This window comes from Geotrypetes seraphini, chromosome 4 (genome assembly GCF_902459505.1).
Source record: "Geotrypetes seraphini chromosome 4, aGeoSer1.1, whole genome shotgun sequence".
NCBI lineage: Eukaryota > Metazoa > Chordata > Amphibia > Gymnophiona > Dermophiidae > Geotrypetes > Geotrypetes seraphini.
In genome coordinates, this window is record NC_047087.1 from 125,640,503 (window position 1) to 125,653,627 (window position 13,125).

General features: G+C 44.9%; 1 protein-coding gene across 1 annotated transcript in view; it reads right to left on the bottom strand.

Annotated features, from left to right (window-relative positions):
- DPT (dermatopontin) overlaps positions 1–13,125 on the bottom strand; it is a 56,793-nt gene that overhangs the window by 19,794 nt on the left and 23,874 nt on the right. Inside the window, exon 2 of the mRNA XM_033943292.1 lies at positions 10,522–10,647. Within this exon, the coding sequence (XP_033799183.1) occupies positions 10,522–10,647 (126 nt within the window). The remainder of the gene's footprint in view (positions 1–10,521; positions 10,648–13,125) is intronic.

The following is a 13,125-nucleotide window of genomic DNA, read 5'->3' on the forward strand; positions in this document are numbered from 1 at the left end:
TCAATTCTGATGTCGTAGAGTAAGTTCTGAACCAGCCAATCGCTGCCTAGCTGGCCCGGAACTTCCTCTCCGACGTTAGAATTGACGTCGGAAGGGAAAACTTGTGCAGTCGTTGCACGCATCTGGCCTGTTGCTGTGGCGGTGGCTTGGAGAAATCTACAGCGGTGGTGGCTTGGGGAGGACAAAGAGAGAGAAAGAGAGAAAGAAAGAAAGGGGACAGGAAGAGAGAATGAAAGACAGAAGAAAGAGAAAGAAATGAAAGAAAGGATGCACAGTCAGAAGGAAGTGCAACCAGAGTCTCACCAGACAACAAAGGTAGGAAAAATGATTTTATTTTCAATTTAGTGATCAAAATGTGTCAGTTTTGAGAATTTATATCTGCTGTCTATATTTTGCATTATATTTGTCTATTTTTCTATAGTTGTTACTGAGGTGACATTGCATATTTTAAAATGATCTGTCTTGACCTCTTTGAAAAAAACTCAAATATAAATGATAATTAACATTTTCTCTGCATACAGTGTGCTTTGTGTTGTTTTTAAAAAAAATTTTATGGTTACCATTATGAATTAATATGATATTGTGTGTACATTAAAAATGAATGGAAGAAATGGGGGGTGAGGCTGGGGCAGGATTGGGGGCAGGACTGAAAATTCATAGATATCCCATTTTGAGGAAAAAAAATAAATGGTCATGTTAAGCATTTCTGAAGATGTTGCCCTGGAAATTCTGGATTTCAGCTTTCTAGCTAAGATTCTAAACTGAGATTCTAAAACTTCCCTCTCATATATACCTATGCCATTGATACCTACATGTATCAAGAGAGATCCTCAGTATTGGCTAAAACAGTTAAAACACTCATCTGTTTTGTCAATGCAATAGGATATTGCATCCCCCTGGAAAGCACTGACAAAACAGATGAGTGTTTTAATTGGAAATTCAATTATTAGATATGTAAATAGTTTCCTGCCTGGTGTGAAAGTGGCAGGTCTCACACATTAGCTAGAAAGGATTTTAGATCAGGGGTGATTTGCAAGATTTGCATCCTTAGGGCCGTAGTGCGATTTTAAGTTGGATCTCTTAATTGGGCTTTTATTTAGTTAAATGAAGAGAGTTTCATTGGGTAGAGAATACTATTGGGTGGGGAGGGGTGGGTGTGGAGAGGGATGGTAAAGGTTCAAATACATATAGATAAAGTGGGGGTTAATTGAAATTAGAATTTGTCTTTTATTATGTATATTATATTATAATAGTTGATGCATTATTGATGTTCTTTGATGATGTTTGCATCAATAAAATTTGTTTGAATCTAGATCAGGGGTGTCCAACTTTGGTCCTCGCCCAGTCAGGTTTCCAGGATTTCCACAGTGAATATGCATGAGATCTATTTGTAAACGCACAAAACAGGAGTGGAATTCCACTCCTGTTTTGTGCTTTTGAACTCGTGGTTTTGTTTCCCCTGTTTTATTTTGTATCTATTTGCATACAACAGAGGCAGTGTATGCAAATAGATTTCATGCATATTCATTGGAGACATCCTGAAAACACAACTGGGTTTCGGCTCATAGGGACCAAGACAAAGAATGAAATATCCACCCCGAACCCAACTGTAAAATAAACAAACTTTGCCTAGTATCCAGTGCCCCCTACTGGTGGTGTCAGCCAGGCATAGGGAAGAGGGACAGGGAGAGTGCACTTTCCTCTTGCTAATTCATGTGAATGTGAGGGGGATATAAAGAGAGAAATTTCATATTATTGGTTAATTTTCAGTAAACAGTATATATATATATATATATAGCAAACGAATATGCTAATATGCCCCATGGGCCCCACCTTTTGCTACTTCAAATGATACAGTCAAACTCTGCCCATACTTTCACCTGCAATAAAAAGGGAGGGGCACACAGAGGAGAGTACAATAATTTTTTTGTGGAGGGAGGCAATGAGAGGAGAGACCAAATAAGTGAGAGTGGGGACAGAGAGGAGAGTAGGGGCGTTCGAGCATGGGAGGAATAAAAGAAGAGAGAAAAATCTGTGCAACCCAGGGCTACCATCTCTCCTCTGCCTCCCTCTGCTTGCTTCCCAAACAAGTGAGTCACCAGCCTTCTAGAATATAAAGCTTTTAAATAATTTCGTGTCTCATCCCTTTTTGTTATATTCCTGTAACATAAGGACTAGTCTTTTTTTCAATCTGGTTTGCACATTTGAGCATAGAATAGCTCCTGAGAACTGATCTTGGCAAAGCAAAAGGTAATTAAAAAAACAGTAGGAGAGGAGCAGTCTCTCAAGGGTCTCTCACAGAACTAACATGTTTGTTTCTACTCCCCAACCTCTGCATTTAATTTTTTTTCTTCAATTTTTTTACCCCTAAACCTTTTTTTTTAAGGGGGGGGGGCTACGAGGTGTACCTACATAGAGTTTAATGCGTAGCTGTACTTACAGTTAGGTGTGGGAATTTATAAATAAGCCAACAGCAAGATGTCACTAATTAGCGCGTTTCTATGGCTCTGCACTGTACTGAATCTCAGCAGCAGGGCTCTGAAGTGTTTGAACAAAAAGAAGCAGTCACTTGTATTCATCAAAAAGAAAGCAGGAGGTAATTTTTCTAGCACTTAGTAAGTAAAAATAACCATTTTTCTCTTTTACTTTTGTCAGGTTTTTTTCCCCTTTGTGAATTTTTATAAAGCTAAGAGTCTGAGAAACGAAAACTGGGAAATTGCAGAGGCGAGGGAATACCAAAGTTTGCATCATTTTATATAATAATCTGTGGTGAAGAAAAACACTCAAACCTGGCGTTTGAGATACTGATAAAGAGAGAAATATTGGGTCAGTGCTGGCGTGGAAGGAAGAGATTTCCTCTAATTCTGTGCTGGCTCAGTGGGGGTAGGAGGGCTTACAGTACTGACTTGGGTGGGGGGTCACTCTAACTCAGGGATCTCAAAGTCCCTTCTTGAGGGCCGCAGTCCAGTCGGGTTTTCAGGATTTCCCCAATGAATATGCATTGAAAGCAGTGCATGGACATAGATCTCATGCATATTCATTGGGGAAATCCTGAAAACCCGACTGGATTGCGGCCCTCAAGGAGGGACTTTGAGACCCCTGTTCTAACTGTATGCTGGTGCAGAGGGTCAGTGATGGCTCAGGAGGGAGGGTGTTTCTCTAATTCCATGCTGAGGCAATAGGCTCCTTTGGTTTTTTTTATGAGTTACTATTTTTGTTGCTTTGTGCTTCCTGTTGCAAGGGTTGTTGAATAAAACTGAAAAGTAAAGTTTTGGCAAGTGGTACCATTTGCTGGGTTGGACTGACTTGCTCTTCCCCTTGAACATTTTGTAGTGAATAAATGTGATGCCCCTGAGCAATTCATTGGCATCTGTTCACTCTGCAAAGCCTCCAGCAGGAAGAAAGAATAAGATTTGGCTGAAGCAGGTACAGCCTGTTCTCATTATCCGCGTGTTCACAATGTGCGAATTCGTGTATCTGCAGTTGCATTAATTGCCACCAATATTCCCCATTCGAGCCACTGTGTTCGCATATTCGCAGACCGGCGCTCACAAAACCAGCTTTCTTTGTTTTCTCTTTCACCTTGCGGGCAGGCCTTGTCTGGAGAGTGAATTACAAGTGCTGTCCCATGCAGGAACCTAACGCTGCTGCTCTCCCTCCTGCCAGCTCATCTTGATCGCAGCTCCGGAGCTGTGATCATGATGAGCCATCAGGGAGAGTACAGGCTGCTGGCTCAGCTGGAAACTTTTTAATTTTTTTTATTGGGCGCAGCTGTTGTGTGAGTGCACAACAGCTGCGCCCAATAAAACAAAAACCAAGAAAAAGTCCTTTGCTCCAGAGTGGCGATCAAGCTGAGCTGGCAGGGAGAGCAGGGGCTGCCTACAGTGGGTTTCTTTTTTTTTTGGTTTTGGGGAGCGTAGTTGGTGTTGGGGAGAGTGTAGTTGTGCATGTGTTGTGTTAGTGCACAGCACACACACACACAACGGCTGCCAACAGCTCTAGAGCTGCCGGAAAAATTTCTGCGGAAATAACTGCAATTTCCCATTTTTTGTTTTGTGCATCACAAGGAAAACTCATTAAAATACCAATGAGCTCCTTGTAATGCATTTGAATGCGGTTGTCGGTAGCAGTCATGGAGAATCCTTTTGAACATCGGGAGGACAGTTTCCGTGCCAGTAAGACTGCTTTAATGAGTGTTACTATAGCAAAAAACCTAAGACAAAATATCCTTAAAAGACACCAAAATATAAGTTGGGCGTGCCCTAGGACATTGCAGGAAAGTTAACTCCCTAGACTCCACCAAAAATATATAAACCTCAAATCTAAATTTTTAAGATAAGGAGCACCCTCAGAATGAGTTTGAAAGCTTTAAAGAGTGACTCAAAGAGCAGCTGTAGTGCTTAGAATAGCAAAGCCAGCAAACACTGAGCAGAGATTACCACTCACTGCCAGCCGCATATCATCATCTGGATGCTCCTATGTGCTTTAAAGTGCAAGTCAAGTGCAAACAATGTGCAATAAATAAATATATATATATAAAAGCGGAAGACAAAAAGTTCACTGTCCTGCAATGCCCCGAATGCCTAACCCACTGACCTGAACAAAGAATGAAAAATTAGTCACTTGTCCCTCCAGTTACTTAGCTGAATAAAGGTGCTCTAGTCAAATAGTAGCAAGGAGAGTCCAGCTTTTTTTGGATCAAAGACCAAAGTTAAGGTACAGAGGGTGGTGGATACATGGAACGCGCTACCGGAGGATGTGATAAGCAGAAGCACGCTGCAAGGCTTCAAAGAGGGTCTGGACAGGTACCTGGAGGACAAAGGGATCGAGGGGTACAGATAGGAGTAGAGGTAGGAAATAGGGAGAAGATTAGAGGCAGTTACAAAATTAGTCAGGGACACTGTTCAGGCAATTAGGCCTGATGGGCCGCCGCGGGAGCGGACCGCTGGGCAGGATGGACCTCTGGTCTGACTCAGCGGAAGCAACTTCTTATGTTCTTATGTTCCTCTTTCAACATGGCTCGACCCTGCAGAGTTTCAGGGCAATAACCCCTTCCTCAGGAACCGAACAGGCCAACACGACTGTAGGTCAGGACTCACTCTGACCTACAAGTGCAACGTCAGCTTTTGGCGACCAAAAATCAGTGAATGGTCCGTGAGTGCCAGTACTGTGCTTTGCTATTCTAAGCACTAGAGCTGCTCTTTGAGTCGCTCTTTAAAGCTTTCAAAATCATGCTGAGGGTGCTCCTTATCTTAAAAATTTAGATTTATGGTTTATATATTTTTGGTGGAGTCTAGGGAGTTAACTTTCCTGCAATGTCCTAGGGCATGCCCAACTTATATTTTAATGAGTGTTACTTGCATGGAAACCTTTTGAGCATCAGGGCCCCTATTCTCCCAATAGAATCCACTGTTCACTTTCCACGGTTTTGAGGTGCAAGGTGTACTGCTGAAACCTAACCTCTTTTTTCCCATAGACTCAGGAGCAGATTCTCAAAAGTTAAGGTTGCCTTTAAAGTGGTCGCTAAACCCAGTGGCGTACCAAGGGGGGGGGGTGGTGGGGGGCGGTCTCCCCGGGTGCCAAGCCCTGAGGGGGTGCTCCCGGTCCGGTTCTTCCCCCCCCTGCGTCCGGTTCAGCCCCAACGTCTCGCATCTGGATTCCTCCCCGCACCATTTACCTGAAGCAGCCTGCAGCAAGATCGCGATCCCAGCGATCTTTGCACTGCTTCGGCTGTTTCCTTCGCCACAGTTTCGCCCCCCTATGACGTCAGAGGAGGGGCGGGACCGCGGCAGAGGAAACAGAGCCAAAGCAGCACAAAGATCGCTGGGATCGCGATCTTGCTGCAGGCTGCTTCAGGTAAATGGTGCAGGCAAGCTGGCGGATGAGCGGTCCTTCGAGGTGGTGGGAGGGCAAGTTGTCCTGCGGAGGGGGGGGGGTGCAGGCCTTCAGGGTGGGGCGGGCGGGCGAGTGGGCAGGCCGGCCTTGGGGGGGAAGGAGACAGGCCTTCAGGGGGACAGGCCTTCAAGGAAGGGACAGACAGGCAGGCCTTCAAGGGGGGGACAGGCAGGCCTTCGGGGGAGGGTGCAGGCCTTCAAGGGGGGGACAGGCCCTCGAGGGGGGGTGCAGGCCTTCAAGGGGGGTGCAGGCCTTCAAGGGGGGGACAGGCCTTCAAGGGGGGGTGCAGGCCTTCGAGAGGCGGTGCAGGCCTTCAAGGGGGGGTGCAGGCCTTCAGGGGGGACAGGCCTTCAAGGGGGGGACAGGCCTTCGAGGGGGGGACAGGCCTTCGAGGGGGGGGGACAGGCCTTCAAGGGGGGGACAGGCCTTCGAGGGGGGGACAGGCCTTCGGTGGGGACAGGCCTTCGAGGGGGGGACAGGCCTTCAAGAGGGGGGTGCAGGCCTTCAAGGGGGGGACAGGCCTTCGAGGGGGGGTGCAGGCCTACAAGGGGGGTGCAGGCCTTCAAGGGGGGACAGGCCTTCGAGGGGGGGACAGGCCTTTGAAAGGGGGTGCAGGCCTTCAAGGGGGGACAGGCCTTCAAGAGGGGGGTGCAGGCCTTCAATGGGGAGGACAGACCTTCAAGAGGGGGTACAGGCCTTCAATGGGGGGGTTCAGGCCTTCAAGGGGGGGTCAGGTCTTCGAGGGGGGGACAGGCCTTCGAAGGGGGGACAGGCCTTCGAGAGGGGGTGCAGACCTTCAAGGGGGGACAGGCATTCGGGGGGTGCAGGCCTTAAAGGGGGGGGAGAGTCCTTCAGGGGTGGGATGCAGACCTTTAAGGGGGGACAGGCCTTCAGGGGAGGGGGCCCTGGTGCAGAAGTACACGGAGGGAAGGGGGAGGGGTTCAAAGAGACGTGCATATACCGGACTTTGGGTGGGAAGAAATAATGGGTTTGAAAATAGAGGAGAGGGAGAGAGATGATGGACCATGGGTTTTAGGGAGGGTAGGAACAGAAAGGGAGAGAAGTTGGACACAAGGGATGTTGTGGAGGGGGGAAAAGAGATACTGGTTAGGAGGGTAGTTGGGAAAAGAAAGAGAGAGATGGTGGACCCTGGGGTGGTGGGGAAGGAGGGAGAGATGCTGGATGAAAGGGTAGTTAAGAAAAGGTGGATCTGTGGAGGGAGACGAAAAAAAGGAAAGATGCCAGACATCCGGGGGAGGGAAGGGAAACGGGGAGGATAGAGATGGCAGATGGATGGTTAGCATGCAGAAAGAAGGAAGAAGGAGACCCTGGCAAGCAAGTTATCAGAAGACAACCAGAGCCTTGGACCAACAAGATTTGAAAAATAACCAGACAACAAAAGGTAGAAAAACTAATTTTATTTTCTGTTTTGTTATTACAATATGTCAGATTTGAAATGTGTATCCTGCCAGAGCTGGTGTTAGACCGCAAACGTGAGCTAAGATTTAACAGAGAGAGGAAAAGTCCTTTTTGTTTCTTTATTTTATTTACACCACAGCACCAGTGTGGTTAGGAGAAGCCAAAGGGGGGGTGAAAAAGCTATAAAATAAACCCACCAGGATTTTTGAAAAAAACACCCAATTGGGCATTAAAATCGAATCGATAAACCAATTCAATAGGCTGAATCAAAAATTTTTTTCCTGAATCTGGCAGCACTAGTTTGTGATACTGTCGTAGACTTTAGGACCTGGGATTGGGGAGAGATGGCATCCTCAGTACTTTATAATGCAAGTGAAATGAGGATTTGGTCAGACTTTTGAAGGGTCTGCGGAAAAAAAATATTGTATAGGCCGGGGACATGAGACAGCAGGAAATGGGAACTTTTCTTCCTTCTATTTTTGTGAATGGAAAGGCTGAGGATGTCAGAGAGTTCAGTTAAAATAAGTGCTTTATAAGAAAATATAATAATGTGTTTTATAAAGATTATAGCATAGCTGGCCTACCCAGTGAGGTGTTCCTAGTGGTGGTGGTGGCAGCGTGTCAATGTGTTGAGAGGAAGAGGTGGTCTGGGAAATTCTGCTGAGCAAACTTCGGGCTCATTACCACCCCCTAATTAGTCCACTCCACTCAACTGGTTCACACACTGAGTGGGTCTTTGGGTGTTGTTCCTGGGTAGTTGTTTTGGGATCTCTTCCAGTGGTTTGACACTGGAAGGAAACTTTGTTAACCTTAGCATTGACCTTCAGAATATGTTTGTAACAGCGCTGCTTGTAATATATGAGGTTCAATAAAAAAAAATTTTCACTGCCTGTTTCTATTCTGACCATTTATTCCGTTTCATGGTCATTACAAAAAATATTTTTTTACATGGGGGGGGGGGGGGGGTGTAAAAAAATGATGGGCCCCGGGTGCCACATACCCTAGGTACGCCACTGGCTAAACCTTAGCATGCATGTATTTTGGCGGCAGATCAAAACGGCATAGTGTGGTATTTTCTGAACTTCCTATCAGTCTCTGATTCTGCCATGCAAATGGACTTATCTATATTTAAATGAGCACTCCAGTGGATCCTTCAACATCGCTGAGTGATTTTCCAAGTGCGGCGTCAGCTTTTGGCGACCAAAAATCAGTGAATGGTCTGGGAGTGCCAGTACTATGAAAAACGCATTTCTGGCGTATGTTTTGACTGTGGCTCATGAAAAATAAAATAAAAACCTACATGATTAACATAAATTACAGTCTTTTTAGGGGGTGTGTGTGGTGTGTGTAGACAAAAGCATGTTTCTTGAGTGCGTGTATTATAGACTTGTCTTATGTGGTTCTGGCTATGATTCATGATAAAATTAGACATTAAACACAAATTACAAGATTTACATGAATTATAGCAGTTTTGGGGAGAAAAGGCATGTCTTATGCGCTCATTGGAAGCTGATGTTACATTTCCCCTTCCTTCCCTTCATCCAGTACCTCTGGCATGCCTATGATTGATACACTGCTTATGACATTGCTTTTCCTGGCATATGCGCACATTTTTGTGGTATATTCTGTGCATGTGCTGATCACTATTGCCAGCGACTCATCTTATGTAAATTTAACAAACCTTCACTACTCTTCACCAACTTCATTTGCAAGCACAATTTTTTTGAGAATGACTCGCTTTTTTGATATTGCTACAATAACGGCTGCAATGGCCCATCGTTTTTTGCACAAAGTTTTGAGAATCGGGCCCATGTTTCATTATTCGCAATTTTGTGGTTTGCGAATATTTCCATGAACCATACTACCAGAAATAATGAGAACGGATTGCAACAGATGACAAATGGGGCCACTGCTGGGACTGCGGAGCAAGAGAGAAAGTCTCATCAAGCACAAAGGCCCCATTTAGAAAGCCGCAGTAGCGATTCTTTTGTGGCAAATGCACCGAATCCCATAGGAACTAAATGGACTTCAGTGCATTTGCAGGGGGGAAATCGCTATCATGGCTTTGTAAAAGGAGCCCTATGGCATGCATGATTCTGAAATTTTAGAAGAGATTTTGTTTCTAAATTTTAAATCAAAAGAAAATTTCCCATGTCCCATCCCCCATTTCTGTAGACATGTAGTTCTGATATCTCTCAGAAAAAGAGGAGAAGCAGCCTAACGATTAGTGTAAGTGACTAAGAAGCAGCAGAACAGGATTCAGGTTCCACTGCAGCTCCCTGTGATCCTAGGCAAGTCACCCAACTCTCCATTGCCCCAGGTACAAAGCTTAGATTGTGAGCTCACTATAGGATTACTATTTTCCAAGCTGCAAAAATCCAGACATATGGCCCCACCCTGTCCCGCCTCCAGCCCTGCCCAGTTCTGTTCCAGCCCCGTCCAGTTCAGCCTCCAGCCCTGCCCCAGCAAACCTCCTCTCTTGTTCCCTGACAAGCTCTGGCCACGTCTGGAGGTCCTGGAGCATACACGGATGTGTGTGACATCATCCGCGCATGCTCAGATGCCCCTCGTCGGGGCTTTCCAAAACCAGGACAAACTGCTGGGTTTTGGAAAGTCTGTCTGGGACCCCAGACAGTTCTCTAAAAAGAGGACATGTCTGAGTTTTCCCGGATGTGTGGTAACTCTAGCTCACTAGGAACAGAAAATGTACGAGCACATAATGGTGCATCAAACACATTACCCTTGCCTTACTGGACCTACTTGCACCTCCAGGATAGTGCATCCAAATGGGTATTTCTTTGACTATCATGATAGAACCCCATTTCAGTACCAAGGTCTGTCTGTTTTCTGTGAGGGTCCTTCTACTTCTATTGTGTCTTTGCCCACAAATGAACACAGGGCTCCATGTTAGAGAATGACACGGTGACAAAATTAATCACCGTTCCCGTCCCCGCGGATAACTGCGGGAAATAATCCCATATCATTTCAACCTCAGTCCTTCTACACCAGCATTCTTCAAATCAAAGCTTGAGGGTCAGTGGTTGTGGCCATTCATACTCCGATTCTTCCTTCCCTCCTTAAAGAATGACATGAAGATGGTTTCCCGCGGTAATCCGCGGGGACGGGAACGGTGATGAATTTTGTCACCGTGTTATTCTCTACTCCATGTGACCTGTTTCTATAGATTGTAAGGTACTGGAGACTCACCAGCACGAGTAGGGACATCTGCGATTATAGCGACAGCAATAAAATTGCCACTCCCGATCCAGCACCGAGTCGAAGTATTGACTCTGGAAGCCTGCCACTAGGCCGTTATTTGTGCATGTCTGGTACCTGTACCAAAAAACAAATGGCAGCATTAAAAAAAAGAAAGCCAGTCGTGAAAATTTAATAGATTTTCTGTGTGCTACTGAAATTCTGTTCTTTCTTTAGGAGAGAGATAGCATCTTTCATCTGTTAAAAATAAAACCAATGAAAAGAAAAACAATAGTTGGTCCAGGGCTCTTGCACTGTGACGCAGTAGGCTAGAGCTTGATTATTCTGTTGAGAGGCTGGGGCATACTGTGAACATGATGTATTGGAGTTGTAAGGAATAGAACAGATGAGTGCTGTGTTATCAGGCAGTTCCATGGTAACAAGAATGAGGAAGCAAACCATTTAACCCTTAGCCAAACAGAGACTTACTTATCCAGACACCCATCTAAGGAGGGAGTAAACCAACTTGCCCCTCAAAAATCATAGGGATTATACTATTTAAAGTTAATAGGTGTTTCAATGTTCAGGGTTTTTTTGAGGGGAGGGGTCTGAGGGGATAATAAGGCCATTTCCTACTTTCTGAAATACAAAAGGGGCCACAGTTTATCACACACACATTTTTCAAGACGTGACTTATCACCACTGCAAGGTTCACATACAAAAACATAACACCTAACAATCTACCTGCAGTCATATGGAAAGGCATTTTCAGTATGATTTCTAAATATCAAGTTTCACATTTTATTTATTTTGATACACCTCTTGTAAGGTGAACTTTCTGAGTGGTTCACATATAAGCTTTAAAATACAATGTAAAGTGTTGAAAGGAACTACAATCTTTGATAAAGTATAGATAAGATAAAGTCTTTGTTAGAGTAAAATTAGCAGCAATCAGACAATCATAAACATCAACAAACATATTCAGATTACAATTTAGACATTCTGAGAAATCTTAAAGTAGAGAAAATGGCCATTTTCAAACCAGGAAAAAAAAATCTATCTTTTTTTTTTCTTTTCCAAAATGGCCATTTCCTTGATGTGTTTGTCTACAGTGCATCTATCATTTTGAACCATTTTTGGGAACCCCCCCCCCTAACAAACCCATCCAAATGAAAAATGCACAAAAAACAGCCATTGGGACATAAAAGGGGCCAGCATTCTTAGCAGACTATCCACATTGGTATCCCAGCAGAGCTCCCTAGGGTGTTCTGCAGTGAACTTCACATAAAATGTCACAGATACATATTTCACCATAATTCCCTTCCATTGTACAGTAACAGTGCTCCCTCTAAGGCAGTGTATCGCAAACTGTGTGCCACGGCAAGATTCCAGGTGTGTCGCCAGTGAATGACGTGTAGCGGGTCTCTCACTGCCTCTCCTCTTTTCCGTTCCCCAGCATACATCCGTAAATATTCTGCCATTACGAGCGCTCAGGTCCGTCCCCGCACAGACCCCTGAGCATGCGTGGATGCCAATGTGATGACGTCACACGCATGCGTGCAAGTCTGTGATGTCATTGCATCGACATCTGCGCATGCTCGAAGACCCATGCAGGGACGGGCAATGGGCAGAACAATGTGCTGCGAAAAACATTTGCTCCACTAGTGTGCCAGAGCTAAAAAAAAGTTTGCGTGACATTGCTCTAAAAAGTGACTGGGTGAGTGCAAATTTATTTTCATATGAGTGACAAGTTCTAAAAACCAACAATTTTTGATCTCAGTATTAGCAATGCATTTCTGTATATTGCACAAAAAAACCATCACACATATGGTAATAAATTTAGTTTAGTTTAATTAATCTTTTATAGTTTAATTGTATTTGAAAATTGAGTGAGATCGGTATTTTTGTGAGTGGCCATGTAAAATGTATGAGCGACTGCTCACACACTCTGCTTAGAGGGAGCATAGATGATGAGCTCTCTAAAACTCACTCAAAACCTACTGTGGATGATGGATTATGCCATCAAGTTGGCCAACGACTCATGGCAACGCACACAGTGAAGAATCCACCCTGAGATGTTTCACAGCAGAGTACAGAAGTTGTTTGCCATTGCATTCTCCCGCACAGTGTGTGGCTCCAATATGTTGTTGCTGCCCAACGTAGGGCATACTGTATTCTACCCCCAATAGCCCTTATGCCTGCAGGTGTCACACTGCAGGTGCACAATAGGTTTTGGGTAAAGGCCTAGGTCCCCATCTCTGTAGTTCACTGCGCCAACTACTAGGCTTCACCAGAGACCCGCTTGCTGCTCTGATAGGACTGGCCATAACATCTGAAGCTGTCATACAGACTGATATGTACTGTTTCGTTTACATCTTTGGGGTGGGAAAGGGTCAGTGACCTCTAGGGGAGTAAGGGGGGGGGTCATGTCTTCATGGTTTCAGTGGTTATCTGGTAAGTTAGGGCATCTTTTTGACACTTATTCGTTATTGAAACAGGTCTAACCTCAAATGTGCAAGTTTTGCTCTGTACTTTTTCTGCAATGTTCCATTATTGCAGAAAAACATTCAGATCATAAATCCTCCCTAATCTCATCCCAAAACACACTCCCAACAT